The sequence below is a fragment of the Terrapene carolina genome, unplaced genomic scaffold (assembly GCF_002925995.2).
Source record: "Terrapene carolina triunguis isolate 2854851 unplaced genomic scaffold, T_m_triunguis-2.0 Scaffold95, whole genome shotgun sequence".
Taxonomy (NCBI): Eukaryota; Metazoa; Chordata; order Testudines; family Emydidae; genus Terrapene; species Terrapene triunguis.
Window position 1 is genome coordinate 30775657 of NW_020664446.1, and position 22133 is coordinate 30797789.

The window sequence follows — 22133 nt, forward strand, 5'->3', positions numbered from 1 at the left end:
CCACACAAGGGCAAGGTTGTTCTTCATACTCTAGTCCTTTCTTTCATATGTTACAGGAGATTACTCTTCCTTTGTTTGGGCCTCAGCTGAAAGAAAAGTTGCTACACATACCAGAAATGAAAAAAAGCTGTTAAGATTTAACTTAGAACTGATGAATTCCGGGTTACATCTCTTTTTTTTCCCCCCCCCCTTCCATTCTAAATGTCTGTACTTAAAAGCATCTAAATCCTACATAGCGAGGTGGATCAGTTACTGCCTCATTGAAGCATATGCAGCTGCAGACAGACTGATTACAGAATGGATCGGGGCCCAGTAGATTTATTCCTTGGTGGCCTGTTGGGTAGAAGGGTCAGCAGCCACCACAGAAGAAATAAGCAAAGGTGCTACTTAGTAATCCATCAGCACATTTTGTAAATGCCTTACAAGATAGACCTTTAATCCTCAGCAGCAGTATCCTTTTATCAGGACAGTGGTCCAGGCATTAGTACCAGTGAACAGAAAGGAAAAAATAGTATCCCAAATGTTTGTTTGGAGGAGATGTCAGGATTGCTACCTATTTTCTTTCTTCAACTTTTCTTTTCCTCCCGATGCATCCAATCGGAGTTAAATTCTTGGATTCTGTGATGGCCTAGTCTCAGCTCTAGTTATACAGTTACTGCTATTGAATAAGGCTTTGAGCTGAGTAAGCATTTGAATTGATCTATTAATAGCACTTCAGTGTTTCAATATAGCTTTGGAAGTACTCCTTTTGCGTGAGGGACAAAGGGGCATATCAAAGTCTTGGGCAAGTGTGAACCTAGCCTCCAGTGTTTTCTGGATATGAGGGCAACCCAAATATCTCCAATTAAGAGGTGAGGTCGTAGAAAGGAAAATTGGGTAACAGACTTCTCATTTCGTATTATAAACAAAAGTTAAAAATAAAGTAGGATGTCTGTCTACTCTTCTCCTCTCTCCCCCCCGCCCCTTCCGCCTGTGAAATAATCCACTTCTGGAGTTCAGACTTGTCCTGGCTGCATAGAAATATTGGCAGTGCCTTCTATCTAGCTTCTAGGCCTCTTTCAGTTTCAGGCAGCTGTAATGCCAACCTGTCAGCTTATTTTTTAGGAGGAATTAAGGGGACATGACAGTGATTAGCAAGGGGTGTTGTGATGTGTTTTTTCTGTGTGTTTGTATATATTTGTGAATGGGGTATTAGAACAGTCTTTGTTTCAAAGATGGAAAATCCCTTGTTTTCAGGAGTTCGTGCTGGTAATGAATTATTTGAGTGTTTGTTTGTTTTATCACGTATCAGGAGGTAGCCGTGTTAGTCTGTATCCACAAAAACAAGTAGTCCAGTGGCACCTTAAAGACTAACCTCACTTGATGCTTCTGAAGAAGTGAGGTGTGTTTTACCCACGAAAGCTTATGCCCAAATACATCTGTTAGTCTTTAAGGTGCCACCGGACTCCTTGTTTTATCACGACCATTTGGTTTCAGTTTAGATTTGTTTGTCTCTGGCAAACAACTTAAGGTTTTTATAATATAAGAGAATGTATCCATTGTCCAGACTCTTGTGCATTGTCTTCAGGCTTTTAGAACATTTCAAAATGTGAGGCTCTTTATTCAGTTGCTGAATGAGTAAAAGAGCTATGAACAAACATGGGATTTCTGATGTATATTGGTTCCCAATCAACCAGAACAGTGAAACTTATATTTTAAAGTGGTTGTGAGATTGTATTTGGAAGTTGATAATTCAGTGTGCACAGTTCTTGATCACTTAATTTCAAATATTCATTCCAGAGAGCCATGAAAATACAAGACTAGAAAACTATGCTTGGAAGAGATAATACAGAGTAAACAATTCAATTTATCATTACTGTCTTGTACATCTTCATGATAAATGGTTTTGCTATAAGTTGACACAGGACTTCCATTTGTTTTTGTTTTTCTTTTTTTAATCTAAGATAGAAAAGGTGCTTGAACAGGTAATGTATTTAAAAAATCAAAATGAGGTTGCATGCTTTTCTAATTGGAGCACTAAAATCTGAAAACTGGGTTGCTTGTGCCTTTCCTTTATTAGATAATGCTACCATATGGCTGATACAAGACTTCGGAGCCTTTTTCACTTCAGCTAGCAGCCCCACCCCCACTAATCAGTCACTTCTGTACCTTGACAGAGATCAGACACTTGAGTCAACCGATCAGCTAAGTAAAGATGGGGGCAACTAGTCAGAAGAGGAATCTCAAAGCACTTTATAGGTTACACAGACGTGGCACTGACCAGAGTAGGCCCTATGGGCCAGATTTTTAAAGATATTTAAGGTGCCTGACTCTCCTGCCATCTACAGCCACTCTCCCTCTAGGCAGTAGGGAGGTCCACTGAGTTCACTCTGCCCCCAGGTTTGGTGCTATGGGGCTGCCCACCCAGCACTGAATCAATCCTGGAAGTGGTGACTGACGACTGTGGAGGGAAGTATGCACCCCCTCACCTCAGTCTGAAAATTGAGTGGCTTTTACATTCTGACTTCCAGGAGACCAAGGCAGAAGGGAATCTCTTGTCTTCCTCCCTACTTCAGGCAGTCAGGCTTCATGAGTAGGCTTGGCATACTCCTCAGTAAGAGAGGGGTTCCATTCTGTCCATTGCAGCTGCAGTCATCACTGCCTTCTCTTTTTCTCTACACAAAACAAAATGAGGGAGCAGACAGGAAACTGCCAAGCTATGGTCTGGGACTGGCTTCATTCATATTCTTTGAGTCAACATTTTCCCTATCCACTACTAGTCCTGTTACACTCATCAGTGAGTGACACTGAAGCTTGTGCAGAGGCCCCAACCACCACTTTTTGTAGACCCACCATCCTTGGAAGCTCAGAAGAAGGGAATTGTTGTCTGGACTTGGACCCTTATCCTGGGGTGAAGTTTAACCAATACTCAGAGCCTTCTCAGTAGTATGCCAGACTATTTCCTTCAGAAGACTGAGACACTTAGTGGAGGCAGTGACATCTACCCTAACCCTCTCTGAGGCAAAGAAACAAAGTCAGTCTCTCTCTCTCTCTCTCTCTCTCTCTCTTCCCCCCCCCCCCTTCCATATAAGCACAGGCAGAGATTGATGTTTGCTTCCCAGTTCACTTAGATATTAGGGCATTTAATCTCCAAATCCAGGTGAAATCTGATGTAAAATCTGCCTTTCCTAAGACTACGTGTAAATTTCATAGGCTGACAAAAAAGTCCTTTTGATTCATTGTGGACTGCTCATCTAGAGCCTGCAATTTGCAAGCAATTGGTCCATCACAGCTGTCATGAAGCCAGGAGGCTTTCATCCCTTCATTGAATTCATACCTTCAACCTAAAACCTCCTCTCAACATATTTCTCTGATTCACCATAGGTTCTCAATTATTTCAATTCTCTGCTTTTGCCTTTTGGCCTAAGAACAGCAACTGAGTCTTATCAAAGGTCCTGATAATGGTTTGTTGTAGTAGTCTCTCACACCCCTCCAACAATTGAAATCTTACCTTTCTACTTAGTTCTCGTTTTAGTTTGTAATTTGAGTACTCTTGGGAAAGTTATCTATTAGTTTTTGGGGGTAGGTTGTAGCTTAGGAAGAAAAGGTGTCAATTTTTTATCAGCCGACTGGTGAAGCTACCTTATTAAGTAAAGGCAGAATAATCCAACTTCCACATAATTTTACAGGTAGGACCAATGTTCCTCTTTTGTGTACAAAAGTTTATAGTGGAGTTTTCCTTTGGTAAATGTTCAGGATATGTTCTGGTTTTGTCAATTCTCCAACTTTGAATGAGCTAGCCTATAGGGGATCAAGCAAGTGACCTTTTTTTCCAAGTGTGATATAAAAGAAGCCTTTTGTAATATGCAATTTAAAAAATACTTTGCAAAAATGCTACATGCTTATTAAAAATTCTTCTGGTGAATGTGAGACTCTAGTTTGCATTTGCTCACTTTCTATATAAGGTTTTGTACAAGGTTACTGTATTTTTTTTAATCATCATTTCAGGCTGGCATTCCAGATCCACCGAACATGTCTGAAGAATTAATCCTACTGAAAGCCAAAGAACGCCATTTTCTGGAGCAACTATTGGATGGAAAAAAATTGGAAAACTATAAAATTCCTGTCCCAATCAAAGCAGAGCTCAGAAAATATCAGCAGGTAAAAACTTCTGCTTTTACTTTACAAGAAAAGCATGATGACCTATAGTGCATAATTGTAACAAATTTTGTACACTAAAGGTACGTCCAGACTACCCGCCGTATCAGCGGGTAGTGATCAGTTTATCGGGGATCGATATATCATGTCTCGTTAAGAAGCGAAATATATCGATCTCCGAACGCGCTCCCCGTTGACTCTGGAACTCCACTGGAGCGAGCGGCGGTAGCGGAGTCGACGGGGGAGCCGCGGCCGTCAATCCCGCGCCGTGAGTCGGAATAAGATATGTCGACTTCAGCTACGATATTCCCGTAGCTGAAGTTGCGTATCTTACATCGACACCGCCCCTAGTGTAGACCAGGCCTAAAACTCAGACAGTAAACTGACAGACTTCCAGGGTTGGTAATTTCCTGGAAAAAAACTAGTTTAGGACAAGGCATTAGTAAATACTGTTTTAAACCATTTTAATCGGAAACTGGGAAGAATATAACTATTAGAATAAATTAATGACAATTACTGAAAAATATATAGCAACTTGAGGATAGTTTTGCAATAATATGATCTAATTTTAATTAAAGGCGATAAAACAAAAAAGAGCCTCAACTTAAAGCTGTATGCTATTGCCTTGGGATACTTGAAACAAAAACTGAAACTTCTGAATCTGGGAATTCCCCTTCTTTGTTTAGCAATGAAAATATGTTTAGCAAACAGAGGGATTCCCGGATTCAGAAGTTGCAGTTTTTGTTTGAGGAAAACTACCAACCGAACTGTCCAGTCCAGTACTTTCTCTTGAACTGGCTGGCTGGAGTGCAACTGAACTCAGTGAATACAATGACTCAAGTAAAATATTTCAGCATGAGGAAAGGTGGAAAAACACTTGCCCCAATTCATGGCTAATTTTGAGAAAGTTCATGAAGATGGCAAAGAGTCTTGCATTCAGAAATTGCAAAGACAAAGTGAGTTGGAAGGCAGATTGTATGAGAAATATTTTGCAAAATGCAGTGGAAAGAACAAAAACACCAAAACGACTGGCTTTGGCTACACAGATGCGAGTATTAGAATCCTACTCTGAGGATGAAGGTACACTGACCGTACTGCATTGCCATTGCTAAGTGCATCAAAAGAAAGTCAGATCCAGATTGGCCAAATACAACAAAGAAGAAGTTTTTAACAAAAACAACTCCAGAACTGAAGCAAAAGATAGACTTGAAAATTGCAAAAAAAAATTATGGCTGTAATATTCCCTTATCTGTTGAGTATCCAGCTTTTCAAGCAATGATCAGTTGCATAAGGCCAGACTACAAAGCACTCAATTGAAAGCAGGTGAGCTGTTAGACATAATTACTGCTGACTTCAGGGTAGAAGCATGCAACGAATTACATGAAAAGCAGTCACATTAATATAGGATGGCTGGAGTAATGTGCACAATGACCCAGAGATAACTGTGTGCAGATAGGGAAAACTGAGGGTTGTGTGTCAGTGGTTGATACTGGAAGTAATAAGACCTGGAACATACCGTGCTACACTAGCAAGAAAAGCCAAGGCATTAGCAAATAAACTGTATGGCTATGTGCTAAGAGCTACCTGGCAGACAATGAGAAAAAGATGCAATACGTGAGAAGTGATTTGGAACAAGATGATGACACTTTGGTTATGTATGGATGTACGTCACATTGGCTAAATCTACTTGGACAAGTTCTTGCACAAAGTATGTTGATTAAACATTTTGTAGATTTACAGAAGTATTTTCATAATCACAATCAGCCTAAAGCCTTGTTAAAAGAATGCCAAGGGCATGTAAACACCCAAATTCCAGGTGACACTCAAAGAAACCGTCAAATAACATGCCTGGAAACACACATTAAAAATTTGCTGCACTATCTCAAGATTGTGAGTGATCATGAGTAGGGCCCTACCAAATTCACAGTCCATTTTGGTAAATTTCATGGTCATTGTATTTTAAAAATATTGAATTTCATAGTTTCAGATATTTAAATCTTAAATTTCATGGTATTGTAACAAGGCATGAATATGTATTTAAAAACCTAAACATATAAAGCTCTTAAGTCAGCATTTCTCAAACTGGAGGGTCCTGACCCAAAAGGGAGTTGCAAGGCTATTGTAGGCAGTATTGCCACCCTTACTTCTGCGCTGCCTTCAGAGCTGGACAGCTGGAGAGCAGCGGCTGCTGGCCGGGCACACTGCTCTAAAGGCAGTGCCACCACCAGCAGTAGCGCAGAAGTAAAGGTGGCAATATCCTACCGTGCCACCTTTACTTCTGCGCTGCTGCTGGCAGCAGCACAGCCTTCAGCGCTTGGCACCTGGCTAGCAGCTGCTGCTCTTCTGCTGCCCAGCTCTGAAGGAAGCACAGAAATAAGGGTGGCCCCCCTACAATAGCCTTGCAAACCTCCGTTTGGGTCTTGACCACCCCCATCCCCCCAGTTTTGAGTATAGGGTAAAAGTACACAAAAATACAGATTTCATGGTGGAGACCAGATTTCACGGTCCGGGACATGTTTTTCACAGTCATGTATTTGGTAGGGCCCTAATCATCAGGCAGAACTTGAAGATAAAATGATCAGTGTAATTAATAATCAAGGGATTTACCAAGAAGCAAAGAACTCAATAAGTCAGTCGAAACCAGTTGCTGTTGCATGCAATGTATGATTTGATCTACTGATAAATGAAGATCTTGCACTAAACAAAGCAAAAGGACAAAAGGTACAATTAGTCCTTTGCACATGTTGGCCAACTAAAGAAACTGTCAGCTGAGCAAGAAGGAATTGCAAGGCAGTGGTTGTTCAGCAAAAATCCTGACTTTCTCCCATATTTACTTACAATTAAAGTAGAAGAAACTCCATGTCTAAAGTCAGTTTTCATCCACTATCAAGGGAAAAGTTTCCCCTCGAACATCATGGAAAAAATATCTGAAGAATGCTGACATTCCATTTGGCTTCATTGAACTTAAGATGCAGTTGCATCTGTGTCCAGCGAATTCAGCAAGCATAAAATTAATCTTTTCAAACTGGGACACATCCATTCAAAACTGAGGAATAAGTCAGTGTATCCACTATATAAAAGCTGTTCGGTTACAGAATGCCCAAATGGACCTGGACTGATAGTCTGGACCTCTGCATGCTTCTGATTCGTAATGCTTCAAGCCTACAACTCTGCATTACCGTCGTTTCATATAATCTTATGTTTTTGACTTCTGTTTCAATAATATTGAAAACTGAAATATGACATGTATAAATTCCTTGAGAAAATACCAAACAAAAACTTATATAACCATTCCAATGTTCAATACTAAAATATGTAATTATAATACTATGTCCACTGCCGTTTTACTTTTTATTTTCACAGCCCTAAATTAATCTCTGAATCTGTGTTATGTAACCACAATTTGAATATGTAACCAAAACTAAGTGTAATGTGGTGTACATTAAGGGATTTTAAAAAAACTATTTCACTAAACTGGAACTACTAGTTTTTCCTGGACCAGTAAAAACCATAATTTTATCTGGTATTTACCAGAGGTGGTTTTTACAATGCCATCCCTGCTTTCCATTCTCTGTAACTTGAAGCAAGAATGGTGGTTAATTTAATCTGAACACCATATGCAATAAAATATCCAGAAGGCAAAAGGAAGAGGGAATTCTGGCATATGAACATAAAGATATCTTTGTAGATCCTAATATTTCCCACAGTACCTGACTAATGGGCTAGGCCTTGGTCTGTGTGAATATCTGAGACCGTTCAGCATTGTTACTAGGCAACCCCTGGGTTTGATCATGCTCCTCACTTCCACTCACCAGAAGTTCTCCCTTAGTGGTTTCCCTCTCTTGGGCACTTTTTAAAAAATAAATAAACTTGTGCAATAACAACCTTTTTACCCCTCTCTGAGGATGTCTTGTCCTGAGCAATATGGAAACACTGAGGCATTTGTTCCTCTGGGCTCTTCAGTGCAGCATGGCATCTCCTTTCCATGTGCTCCCCAATCATGATGAAGCAGCATAAGAAGTAGTGAGTGAAGTCTTAAGAGATGCTTTTGTTTTGTAAAACAGCATTCCCAGTCAGCAGATAGAATGAACTGTCCGTACCCGTTCACAGCCCCCATCCCTCACTCCACCAGGGTATGCCCCCTGTCACTCAAGAAGCCTTTACACACCACAAAAAGGTTGTGGATCAGAGGGAGTAGTAGTTTCAAACAAATTTGCAAACGAACAGAGCAGATGACTTCTCTCCCTCCCCCCCCATCCCTAGGCAATATAAGACATGCTGCTCAAGACCATGGTGGCTCTCATTTGAAATCCAGCCAAAAAAAGGAGACCACAAAAAACCTCATGGGTAAATATCTGTTTTCAAAATAGAAGTTGAAAAGAACCCCCTACTCCTTTTACCATTTTTATCCATGGGAAAATCATGAAAAGGGCAAATGTCCTGTGGAAAAGAGACCACAAAATGTTTTATAGTTTTTAGGAGTCTAAGGAAAACCACAAGTCTCGCCTAAAGTCACAATGGCAGTAGCCCCTCCTTTACCAAACATGAGCCTGTCTGAAGGGGATTTTTTTTCCCCCAAAAATTCAAATGATAAAAATGTAGGTTTCCCTAAGAGAGACTACAAATCTTCCACATTTCTACAAAGTTCTTTGCTACCACCTGTTTTGCCTGGGCTCTCCTGTCCTGTTTAACTGATCTGACAGCTGAAGACCCCAGCAAACCCAAGGGATTCCTGTCAGTGTTAAAGAAAAACTTGCATTCTGTTTCTTTCATAGCTGACTTATCTAAGGATTCCATAGGGTTTTGCTGCTAGGGTCATGACCTCGAATTTAGAACACAGCAGTTGCTACAACTCTGGATAGCAGACAAGCATTCAAAGAAATACCCTTTCTCTCAAATGGACAGATCTTCAAACTGTCTTATGCTTTACGAATGCTCTCCCCTCCACCAATGATTATGGTTCTTCTTCGAGTGCTTGTTCACGTCCATTACACATTAGGTGTACGCGCGCCGGGTGCACGAACGTCGGAAACTTTTTCCCTCAGCGGCTCCCGTCGGGCCCGCAGGGTCTCCCTTCCCGCCAGAGCGGCGCCCCGCCCTAGCGTATATATATCCCTGCCGGCCCGACCCTCCCTCAGTTCCTTCTTACCGCCCGTGGCGACGTTGGAACAACTCTATCTCTCGTCTGAGAGTGTCCCTTAGCATAAGTGATTAGTGATGGTTATCAGTTCGTTATAGTTAAGTGTTAAGAGTTTAGTGTTAAGTAGTAGTAGTTAATCAGTTCCTCACAAAGACCTAAACCTCTTTGTGATAGGTGTTTGGCCAACCCTGGCACCGGCCCTGGGCGGTGGGGCATGCTGCACGCCCAAGGCTTCAAGGCTTGTGCCACGTGCCGCAGGCCTATGCCATTGAGCGACCCGCACCAATCGTGTCTCCGTTGCCTTGGGGAAGCACACCAAAAGGAGCGCTGTAAAATTTGTAAGGCTTTCAAGCCCAGGACTAAGAGAGAGACTTTCGCCTTAAACAGCTCCTCATGGAGGCGGCGTTACAGCCCTCCTCTTCCGCGGCACCGTCGACCTCGGTGCGGAGTGCCCCAGCATCGGTCCGTGATCCGACACCGGCGGCGCAGCCTAAGCCTACGGTGCCGTCGCGGCGGGAACACGCCCGGCACCGGTCCTCTTTGCCGGCTAAGTCAAAGGGCCAACCCAAGGCCCGGGGTCGCTCCCCACACAAGAAGGTAGCACCAGCGAAGACCGCAAGTGCTGCCAAGGCTGTTACGGCCCCGACACAGATCCCGGTGCCAGTGGCTCCGGCTCCGAAAGGCCCGTTGAGCCCCGGGATAAGCGCGTCGAGTGAGGAGGAAGGGCTGGGGGAACTGTTGGAACAGCCCTCTACCCCGGACACATTTGAGGCAGCAAAGGACCTCATTGAGTTGTCCACGGAAGGCACCCTCCGCGCTAAAGACATTCCGCCGCGACTGCCGTCCAAGGGCAAGCCGGCGATGATGCGCCCATCTCGGTCGCCATCTCGGCACTGGGCACGGCGCCGGTCCCAGTCGAGCTCCGCCTCGGTGGACTCCCGGCTTCCCGCCGCGCAGCGGGCCGCACAACACTCGGGCCCCAGCGCGCACGAGGCACCGTCCCAGCAGCCCGGCTCGAGCAGGCACCGGGACGCTTCGGTGGCAAGGTTCCCAAGACCGTCCTCCCGCAGCCGTTCCCGGTCCCGCGCGCAACGGTACCGTTCCAGGTCCAGATCTGCACAGCGCTACTCACGGTCCCGGTCTCGAAGGCACCGCTCTCCGACTCCGGACCGGTGCCGTGGCCCTCTAGATCGCCGTCCATAGCGTCGGAAGAGGACTCTCACCTCTCTAGCAGATATGGCCACAGAGCACAAGCCGCTAGAGAGCATGAAGCCTCTTGGCAACCACACTGGAGCCATCCTGGACAGTGGCCATTCTGGACCCCGTGGGCTTACCACCAGCAAGGCCCTCCGTCCAGGACCTCGAGATCGGGCCCCTCAGGACACCCGTCCCGCTCCCCACGGTGCCGCACTACCTCCCGCAAGGAGGCCATGGTCTCCAGGCCTCCAGATACGGAGAGGGCTGACTTGGCACCGAGCCCGGCACCGTCCCAAGCCCGTGGCAGGGAACGCACCCCGGAGGGCCACCCCGCTGATGAGGAGTTGCAGGAGGAAGAGGACACATAGAAGGCCATGACCTCCTCCTCCTCCTCACCGGACGAAGCCGTGGCGGGCACAACAGTGTCTGGCCCTCCCCCAATTGACCATCGGGCACACCAGGACCTGCTCCGACGGGTAGCCCTCAATTTGGGGTTGCAAGCAGAGGAGACGGTTGAGCAGGAGGACCCGATGGTGGACATTCTAAGCCCGGAGGGTCCCTCCAGGATCGCGCTCCCGCTTATAAAAACAGTACAGTCAAACTATAAGACTGTATGGCAGACGCCAGCCTCCTCTGCGCCGACCGCAAGGGGCTTAGAGAGACAGTACTTTGCCCCATCCAAGGGGTTTGACTTCCTGTTCTCCCATCCGGCCCCCTGTTCGCTGGTTGTTTCTGCGGTCAACGAACGGGAACGGCATGGCCAGCAGGCTCCAGCCCCCAAGGCCAAGGAAGCGAAACGGTTGGACTTGTTCGGCAGGAAGGTCTACTCGTCCGGAGGCCTCCAGCTGAGGATCGCAAACCAGCAGGCGATCCTCAACCGGCACAATTTTAACTCCTGGGCATCAGTGTCTAAGTTCAAGGACGCCTTGCCTCAGGGCTCACAGCCCGAGTTTGCGGCTATAGTAGACGAGGGAAAGGCAGTAGCCAAAACCTCCTTGCAGGCCTCACTTGTCTCTGCTGACGCGACCGCAAGAACTATCGCGTCCGGCGTGGTAATGAGACGCTCGGCATGGCTGCAGGCCTCTGGCCTTCCCCCTGAGGTGCAAAACACCCTCCAAGACCTTCCGTTTGAAGGTTCGGGCTTGTTCTCGGAGCAAACAGATGCCAGACTACATGGTCTTAAGGACTCTCGGGCTACCCTCAAGTCTTTGGGGATGCACACCCCAGTGACACAGAGGAAGCCATTCAAGCCCCAACCTCCACAGAGGCAGTACCATCCTCGTCCTCGGCAGGAGCCGTACCGTAGGCGGGGCAGGGATAATAGGCGTAGGCGCAACAATACGCCTAGCCAAGGCCAAAATCAGGGCCAAAACAAACCGCAGCCGGGGAACAAACAAGGATTTTGAAGCTGCGATCAAGGACAGCGTACCCACCCCTATTCCAGATCCCCCTCTGTGTTTCAGGGACCACCTGTCCCATTTTTACCGTGCTTGGTCGCATGTAACATCGGACCACTGGGTCCTGCGCACGGTGGAGGCAGGTTACACCCTTCAATTCTCCTCGCCCCCTCCTTCCCACCCCCCACCCCCGTCCCTCTTCAGGGACCCCTCTCACGAGCAACTCCTCATGCAGGAGGTACAGTCCCTCCTCACTATGGGAGCGGTGGAAGAGGTTCCTCCGGACTTCAGAGGAAAAGGGTTCTATTCAAGATCCTTCCTCATTCCCAAAGTGAAAGGGGGCCTCCGTCCTATTCTGGACCTTCGCAAGCTAAACAAATACTTACTCAAACCACATTTCCGTATGGTCTCCCTTGGTACCATCATTCCTTCCCTGGATCCAGGGGATTGGTACGCTGCCCTAGATATGAAAGATGCCTACTTTCACATCGCCATTCGCCTGGCCCATCGGCGATTCCTGCGCTTCACCATCAAACAGCGCCATTTCCAATTTACGGTCTTGCCGTTCGGCCTAGCAACAGCCCCACATGTCTTCACGAAATGCATGTCAGTGGTAGCAGCCTTTCTTCGAAAGAGAAGGATGCGCGTCTACCCATACTTGGACGATTGGCTCCTGGCAGGCTGGTCGCAGGCAGAGGTTCGCTCCCATGTGACACTGGCGCTACGAGTATTTCACGAACTCGGTCTGCTAGTCAATGTACCCAAGTCGTCATTGGTCCCCACGCAGAGGCTGGACTTCATAGGGGCAGTCCTCGACTCAGTAGCGGCACGGGCAAGTCTTCCTGTATCGCGGTTCCTGGCTATCCAGAACGCCGTGAGCTCCATCCAACGATTCCCCACGACCACGGCCAGATGTTGCTTACAGCTCTTGGGGCACATGGCGGCCTGCACGCACGTAGTTGGACACGCCCGCCTCAGGCTCCGGCCGCTGCAGCTGTGGCTGGCCCTGGTATATAGCCCCAACAGAGACCCTTTAGACATGATCATCACGGTCCCAGCTCGGGTATCGAACTCCCTCAGTTGGTGGCTCGATCATCAGCAGGTCTGCGCGGGGGTCCCGTTCACCGCCCCACAACCCGTTCTGACGTTAATTACAGACGCGTCGGACCTGGGTTGGGGAGCACACCTGGGGGACCTGCGCACTCAGGGCCTGTGGCCCAGGGAAGAAAGGCTGCTTCACATCAATCTGAAGGAGTTAAGGGCGGTTCGCCTCGCCTGCCAGACCTTTCACGCTACCATAAGAGGGCACAGCGTGTCGGTTCTGATGGACAACACTACCGCCATGTTCTATATAAACAAGCAGGGCGGGTCCCGGTCCTCTCCCCTCTGTCACGAGGCACTCCTCCTCTGGGACTTCTGCATAGCCCATTCAGTCCACCTTTGGGCTACATATCTCCCCGGGGTCCAAAACGGATTAGCGGACCGTCTCAGTCGGTCCTATCTCATGCATGAGTGGATGTTGAGGCAGGACGTCCTGTGTTCCGTCTTCCGGAGGTGGAGGTTTCCCCGGGTGGATCTGTTTGCCACCAAGGACAACAGCCAGTGCCCTCAGTTTTGTTCGTTCCAGAACCGGAGTCCAGGCTCATTGGCAGATGCCTTCGCACTGCTGTGGGGCGGGGGCCTGAGGTATGCCTTCCCCCCCATTCCCGCTCATCCACAGGGTCCTCCTCAAAACCCGCAGGGACAAGGCGACAGTCATTCTCATCGCCCCGGCGTGGCCACGCCAACACTGGTTCACAACTCTGTTGGAACTGTCAGTGACCACTCCGATAGCCCTCCCCCTCCATCACGACCTCATCACCCAAGACCGAGGTCGCCTACTCCACCCAAACCTGCCATCGCTGCATCTCACGGCATGGTTTCTCTCAGGCTAAGTGATGTGGAGCACAGGTGCTCTCAGGAGGTCCAGCAAATCCTCCTTGGTAGTAGGAAACCCTCCACAAGAGCGACCTACCTTGCCAAGTGGAAACGCTTCTCCCTATGGTGTGGGCCTCATCACATCCAGCCCTTGCAGGCCTCGATACCACTGATTCTGGACTACTTGCTGCACCTCAAGCATCAAGGCCTCGCCCCCGCTTCAATTAGGGTGCATCTGGCCGCCATATCAGCGTTCCACCCTGGGGAATCGGGGATTTCGGTGTTCTCCAATCCCACTGTAGTCCGATTCCTCAAGGGGCTGGAGAGGATGTTCCCCTACTCACGCCCACCAATACCTCCGTGGAACCTCAATCTGGTCCTCACTAAGCTCATGGGGCCACCCTTTGAACCCCTAGCCTCTTGCTCCCTCCTGCACCTTTCATGGAAGGTAGCGTTTCTTGTGGCCATCACATCAGCTAGGAGGGTGTCGGAGTTGAGGGCCCTCACCTCGGAGCCTCCTTATACAGTCTTTTATAAGGATAAGGTGCAGCTGAGGCCTCACCCTAAATTCCTCCCGAAAGTGGTCACGAATTTTCACATGGGGCAGGACATTTGTTTACCGGTGTTCTTCCCCAAGCCCCATACGGACCCAAGCCATCGCAGCCTGCATACCCTGGATGTTCGTCGGGCCATGGCTTTTTATCTGGACCGCACCAGGCCTTTCTGCAAATCGACTCAGCTGTTTGTTTGCCGTTGCGGAATGGATGAGGGGCCAGCCAATTTGGACGCAACGCCTGTCGGCATGGATCGTGCTTTGCATACGTACGTGCTATGAGCTTGCCAACGTACCAGCCCCACAGATCAGGGCTCACTCTACTAGGGCCCAAGCATCCTCGGCGGCCTTCTTGGCACAGGTCCTGCTCCAGGAGATCTGCAGGGCAGCCACCTGGTCGTCGGTGCATAAATTTGTCGGGGACTTTTTAACCCAGACGGCAAGGTTCGTTGTCTGACCGCAGAGTGAGAGACAGGCAACACCAGCAAGGTCCAATACAAGCTCTTTATTGAAGAGTGCACACAACAATAGAGAGCGGCCCGTCTCCAGAGAGAACCAGCCACGATTACAATAACTAGTGAGATTATATAGACAGTTCCGTTGCGTCATAATTAAGCAACCCAATCCCCCCCCTTTGCTAGTTAAAAGCTTTTAATATTTATGCATATTTATCCTTTTGACAGTACAAACAGTTCATGATGCCTTAGTAGCTTCTTATTAGTTTTGTCGTCATGCACCAGAGACTGGGAGAAAAGAGGGAGTTGAGTACAGATAAAAAACAGAAACAAGGAGTGAAGACTGCAAGTCTCCATCTGTCCAACAAACTGTTCCTAGCACTTCTGGTACAAGAATGCGGCCCCCACCTCCTATCTTATTCCCTGCAGCTTAAGCAAGCATGTCCTCAGGTCTTAGAGAGAGGCAGGAATGGCCTAGCAACTAGTGTTAGCCTGACTTTGGCTAAGCTGGCCAAACAATGTTCTATACTCCATATTTTTGGGCCTAACACCTTCACAGCCCACTATGCGATCCATCATCAGACCAGAGAGGACGCGGTGGTCGGCAGAGCTGTGCTTCAATCTGTTATTCCTTGACTCCTACCCTCCTCCAATGGTAAGCTTGCGAGTCACCTAATGTGTAATGGACGTGAACAAGCACTCGAAGAAGAAAAAATGGTTACTTACCTTCTGTAACTGTTGTTCTTTGAGATGTGGTGTTCACGTCCATTACACTTCCCACCCTCCTTCCCCTCTGTCGGAGTCACCGGCAAGAAGGAACTGAGGGAGGGTCGGGCCGGCAGGGATATATATACACTAGGGCGGGGCGCCGCTCTGGCGGGAAGGGAGCCCCTGCGAGCCCGACGGGAGCCGCTGAGGGGAAAAGTTTCCGACGTTCGTGCACGCGGCGCGCGCACACCTAATGTGTAATGGACGTGAACAACACATCTCAAAGAACAACAGTTACAGAAGGTAAGTAACCGTTTTTTATAGGAACTCTGAAAGTAAGTAGAAACAAATTTGCTGGATTTAAGGGTAATGAATCTGGCGCTTCTCAGGTCCTGGCTTCAACTGCAAAGAGACTTCCTTCTAGTACAATCAGAAAAGCCTTCATGGTGGATTTATAACAACCGAGGAAGAAATAGAAGAAGCCCAAAATTCCACTCCAGAGTAGTACAGATACTATTCTGGATGAAGAATCCTTGCATTGATCACTACAGCCCACATAAAGAAGAAAGACTACCTGATTAGATATTTGACTCATAACTCAAATAGTTCTGAAATCCGGTAATCTGATTTTATTTTCTATGAGGGAAATACGTGCATAGTTACAAAGTTGATTTAGTATTAGAACTTACTACTAAATCATCAAAGTCTTCTAAAATTTTAAGAAAAACTCTTCAACCAGGTCTACACTACAGACTATATAACTACATTTCTCAGACGGTTGAAAAATCCATACCCATGAGTAACACAGGTCTATTGACCTAACACCTCATGTAGATGGTGCTATGTCAACGGGAGAGCTTTTCCCTTCGACATAGCTTACTGCTTCTCGGGAGATGGATTAACTATGCCGACAGGAAAAGCTCTCCTGTTGGTGTAGTAACATCTTCACGAAAGCGCTACGGGGTGCTACAGCACTGTAAAAATAAATAAATGGAGATATCTTATCTCCTAGAACTGGAAGGGACCTTGAAAGGTCATTGAGTCCAGCCCCCTGCCTTCACTAGCAGGACCAAGTACTGATTTTGCCCCAGATCCCTAAGTGGCCCCCTCAAGGATTGAGCTCACAACCCTGGGTTTAGCAGGCCAATGCTCAAACCACTGAGCTATCCCTCCAGTGTACGTGAAGACAGGCCCTTCAAGTGAGTGGAACAAGGGGCATGGCTAGAGATGCGAGGGTCTGGAAAAACGTGAAACTTTCAGGGGAAAAAAGAACTGTTTTTTATTGCCCACGCCCCCATTTTCTTTTCCTGACGCCTGGCACGAAAAAAAAATTGGAAATGCTGGGGAAAATTGAAAATTCTGTGCGAAATATTTTCTTTCAGAATGAACAGTTAGTGTTTAGAGTAGTCTTATTACTGCTGCACTTCCGTCCTTCAGAATTCTTCTAATTAAATATTTCAAATGAAGTTACTTTATTTCAAAACTTACAGTAATTGTAATTACCTAATACTGTATACTGTAGGTCTATATACAATATATATCTGTAACCCCCTGGGGCATATTCTTATAGCCCCCCAAATAGCTGCCTTTTGTACTAAAGAATAACTCTGAGTACAGGGGCCCTTCCTTGTGGCTTACTGCCTGCCTGTCTCTGATGACTTCTGTCCTGGAAGTGGAGTTTGGTGTGGAAACAATGTGGGCATGAGGGGGAAGCAGCTGCTACCCTGAAGCTGCTGTCCTCCTGACTGGCCCTGATGAGCAGCCCACTCATCCCAGAGACATCTCCTCAGTGGACTGGGAGGTTGACACCCTCTGTCGTGCAGGGAACCTAACAGTCTCTGTAGCCTGCCTGTGTAGTCACTGGGCTAGAAAGCAAGAGGCCTGTGCATCCAGGGCCTTGGAGGAGAATCTTGGGGGCCTGGAATGGATTCTGCCTCCAATTCCTGACCCAGAGATCTGCAGGAGGAACCAAATGCACCTGGCATGGAGGAGCTCTTTTTCTTCTCCCTCAGCAAAAATGATATGACCATGGAAGCATTTCCACACTGAAAGTCATTCAGACAAAAAGGGATCTGTATCTTGCAAATACTGCCAAGTGAAATATGCATTTTCAAATGCTATGAGGATGGCCAAACGCATCCTTGCATGTAAAATGTCCCACAGACATTAAAAAAATCCTTCATGAGTGGCAATGAAGGTCAAGAAGAAGAGGTGACACTGACAGTGGTTGCACTCGCAACAATCCTTCTCGATCCAGAAGTCCTCCTGCTTCTGACACACCACCATCTGGAATTGTTGTACACTCAAGTTCAGCTCTTCAGTTATCAGGAAAACAAGCATTTCAGCCAGATATATCCAAAAGACTCTCAACAATGACTTCATTTACAGACAAGGTGATGCTTGAATGGCAACAAAAAATTGACCAAACTCTCTCAAGGGTGATGCATGTTTCTGGTTCCTCAGTATAAGTCACAGAAAAGAGTTATTGGCAGGAACCATTTAAACTATTAAGACCATCATGCCAGTCACCCAGCAGACATTCTTTGAGCAAGCCTCTTCTACAGTCAGAATATGAACATTTAATGCAAACTGCAAGAAAAAGAATCAAGGAAGCACTTTGTCTGGCAGTACTTACAGATGTGTGGACGGATACATGGGGGGGAAGAAATCCTCAACTGTATGATAACACCTCAACTTTGTTTGTTTGTTTGTTTGTTTACAAGAGCACTGAAACAGGAGAACAGACATACAGCAGAGTATATATTAGTGAAATATGTGCAGTACCAGAGAAGACTGGAAGAGGGAAAGTATTTGCTCCTCTGCTGAGTGATAATGCCAGTAATAAGAAAGCAGCATGAGACATCATAATGGACAAATATCTACATATTACTGCAATAGTATGTGCTTCCCATGGCCTAAACCTGCTTCTTAATGACTATGTGAAGTTGGGCACACTGGAAAAGATCTTTAAAAGAGTAAAAGAAGTTATAAAACATGAAAATGCAGGGAGAAAAGCATGGTAGGAATATAATGGTAGCACTGAAGCTTTCTAGCAAAATAAGACTGGGAAGTGTGGTGATGTCATTTGGAAAGTTCAGTTTAAAAAAATATATATATATCTTCAAGAAACAGTGATAATTGAAGATCTAAAAGTGTATGACACTGTACTTTAATGAGGATGTCTTTTGGGTTCACCTGCAGAACTCTGAAGATTTTATTGCTAGTTGCTTCTGCAATCACTGTAATTGACTTTCACAAAGCCCCTTTTTCAGACTTCCGTCAGCTTATAGCCAAGATAAAAATCAACTGTTTATGAGAAACTAAACTAAGTTAATCTCCACTCACAAGTCAGGAAGAAGTGAAAAACTGTATTCATAGATGGGAAGAATTTTAGCTGCAAACTAGTACATGCTGCTGCAAACCTCTTGAATCCAATGTTCTATGTTAGTGATGATAGCATTTGACTGCATTACTAAACAAGCATCACATTTGGGACTAGATGTTGGAAAAGTACTTTCAAAGGTTGCATATTACAGAACCTTTTCATATATGTGGTCCAGGAGTGCTACTTGGGAATCTACCAAGTATATTACTCCTACAGTGTGGTGGCAAGGCCTTTATACAACACAACCTCGGATTCCTCTTCTCATCTGCTTTCAGATTCCTCCATCTTCTGCAGCATGTGAAAAGAGACTGGTTGATATTTGGAAATAAACATGCAAAATCAAGAAACATGCTAACATGTGAAAGACGTTGAGAAGCATGTTTCAGTTAGTGCAAATCTTCAATTTTAAAAGTACATGAAGATCATAACAAAAGTTCAGACCAGAAGTTATGAATCTTTCAGACCGATTCTGATTAGAGAAGTCACAAGCAAAATCTTAAACTATTCTAGCGTCATCAAGATATTGGTAACTAAACTGTTTAGCCAGCTATAAACAAGTATAATATAATTTTGCTTAAATTATGACACTTTTTAGTAGTGCGTTATCCTATATAGAGTCTGGTGTTTACTGTAAAGTTTAGAGAGATGCTGAGACTTACCATTTGTCCTTAATATTGTGCTGTTAACTACATTATAATGAATATGTAAAGACTCTCTCATCCCCATAAGCTTGATGGCGGCAGCAGCAGCATCACCCTCAAATCTCCCACCCCAACAAATCCAGGAAGGGTAGTTAATGGTAGTGGGAGCCCAGGCCAGCTTTCTGGCTCCCCTTTCCCCCAGTTGCAGACTGAAGAAAGGGGGCAAGGGTGGGGCGACTGCAAAGTCCAGGAGGGAGTCAGATAGCGGTTGTCCAAGGAACACTTTTATCCAGTGGTGGGGAGGGGAAAGGGGACATGCTGAGTCAGTGAGTTGGGGTTTGTGTCTGTGGTGCCATATACTTATAAGCAATTAAGGCTGAATTTTCAGTCTGTCGCATGCATGGGGTGGGGGAGGTTTAGAAACCTGAAGATTTTTTTTTTTTTTTTTTTAGAATCCTGTGATTGTGGGGGGTTCTGACTCATGATTTTTGAATCTTGGGCTTGGTAATAATGAATATCAAAGCAAACAAAGGGTGGAGGCATCAGTCATGGATATGGGGAGATATTACTTGATAATTTCCCTTCAAGCATAACCTATTCCAGTTTTCTGCCCTCTGCATGTTTTAATAACCAAGTAGTTGTACATTACACAGTGATGAAGACTGCACAGGGAAACTGACTAGGATATTTGTGAGTTTGTCTTTGCAAGTGTTTCTGCTAATCCGTATTCCAGCACCCAAGGAGCATTTTTTTTTCTCTTTTCTGTAAGTCCGTTAAGGAGATGGTGGGCTGACGTGGATACTTTTATGGGCAGTCCTTTGGGGCTGTGTGTGTGGGGGTTAATTATGGGATAGGCACACAGAGCAATGCATGGACATCTATAGTAGTAGTTTAAAAGTTTGATGAAATCAGGCTGGAGTTTGACAGTGCATGGCATATCCATCACACAAGCGTTTTGAAGGAAAGATTAATTGATTGCTCTAATCAAAACACCTGACTCTTTACACCTTTTGTCTCCTGCACTTTCTCCTTTCTAAAGGATGGTGTGAATTGGCTGGCATTTCTTAATAAGTACAAACTTCATGGAATTCTTTGTGATGATATGGGTTTAGGAAAAACATTGCAGTCCATTTGTATTCTTGCAGGAGATCATTGCCTCAGGTAAGCTGCTGTTCTGTCATGCACTTTGAGGATTTTCTTTAAGATACTAAAAGTAACATTACGTTTTTAATGTTTGATACTCTAAAGGGCTCAAGAATATGCAAGAACTAAATTGGTAGACAGTGTTCCTCTTCCATCCTTGGTGGTTTGTCCTCCAACGCTTACAGGTCATTGGGTGGATGAAGTGAGTAAATTTTGCTCCAAAGAGTATCTCAATCCTTTGCACTATACCGGACCTCCCACTGAAAGAGCAAGGTAAGCACTACATTGCAGAAAAAATACTTTGACTTGAAAATATATTCTCTATTTGATTAAGATTAATTTCAAAATTCTTTGTATTCTGCTGAAAAAATAATTTAGCTTTTTATGTGGACAGTAAATCGTAGAATGTTTAAAGTACTTTTGTGGGTGGAAATGAAGACCTGTTTATTTATATTTGCCCTGAACACTGTTTCTCCATATCTGTTTTAAGATTACAACACCAGGTGAAAAGGCACAATCTCATAGTAGCTTCATATGATGTTGTGCGCAATGACATTGATTTCTTCAGGTAAGAACTAATGTTTGCTTTCTTGCTTTCTTGCTTTATTAATATTTTTAAAATATTAAACAAGACTTCCTTTATTTCCTAGAAATATTAAGTTTAACTACTGTATTCTTGATGAAGGCCATGTAATCAAAAATGGAAAAACAAAATTGTCAAAAGCAGTAAAGCAGTTGACTGCCAATTATAGGATAATTCTTTCTGGGACACCAATCCAGGTAATTGCTACACACACTATTTCAAGAGGGTGGGAGTGGAAGAGGCAAAGGGAAATTATTTTTGCGGTTACTTCACTGTCCTCATGATCTTAGCTGTCCTGTTCAGTATATAGCTTATTATTGTGAAATAGCCATTATTGCTCTCCTGAACATCTGAAGCTCGTGCTCACCATTTCACATATGGAAAAACCCACAGTGGTGGGGGGACTCTGAAGTACTCCCACTCCATTTTTTTCCAAACTGTTTCAAAGTGGGTTGGTCTTCCATCTTTATGGAACCTAGGGGGTTCCATTCCAAAAACTCATGGCACATGATCATCATATCAACTCGAAGTTCCTCTCATTTTGAGCCCCCTTGTGCTATATAAGACCTCTCTCCTTGGAATGCCTGCCTCGCATTGAGTTGAGGTCACCAATGCCCTTAGGGTACTGCCACTCTCTCTCTGCGGCTATCCAGAGGGCATGGTTTGATTGATGCCGGGAGGTTTTGGGAAATCCAGTCATCAATTATGGAGTACACATTCTGAAGTCACTTTGGTTCTGGCCTATGGGGCCTTCACCTTATCTAATCCTCGATTTCATCCCCACCCAGCTGTCAGTCTCCCAGACACCCAAAACAGCTAAAGGATCATAATTGGTGTCGAGAGTTTCATTGCACTGTATTATAGGGTAAAAATTAAA

General features: G+C 45.6%; 1 protein-coding gene across 3 annotated transcripts in view; it reads left to right on the forward strand.

Moving 5' to 3' along the window:
- Positions 1–22133, forward strand: part of BTAF1 (B-TFIID TATA-box binding protein associated factor 1) — a 104197-nt gene that overhangs the window by 66786 nt on the left and 15278 nt on the right. For all 3 annotated transcript variants that reach the window (XM_026651001.2, XM_026651002.2, XM_026651003.1), the window contains 5 exons: positions 3988–4140; positions 20570–20691; positions 20779–20946; positions 21164–21241; positions 21324–21453. In XM_026651001.2, the coding sequence (XP_026506786.1) occupies positions 3988–4140; positions 20570–20691; positions 20779–20946; positions 21164–21241; positions 21324–21453 (651 nt within the window). The remainder of the gene's footprint in view (positions 1–3987; positions 4141–20569; positions 20692–20778; positions 20947–21163; positions 21242–21323; positions 21454–22133) is intronic.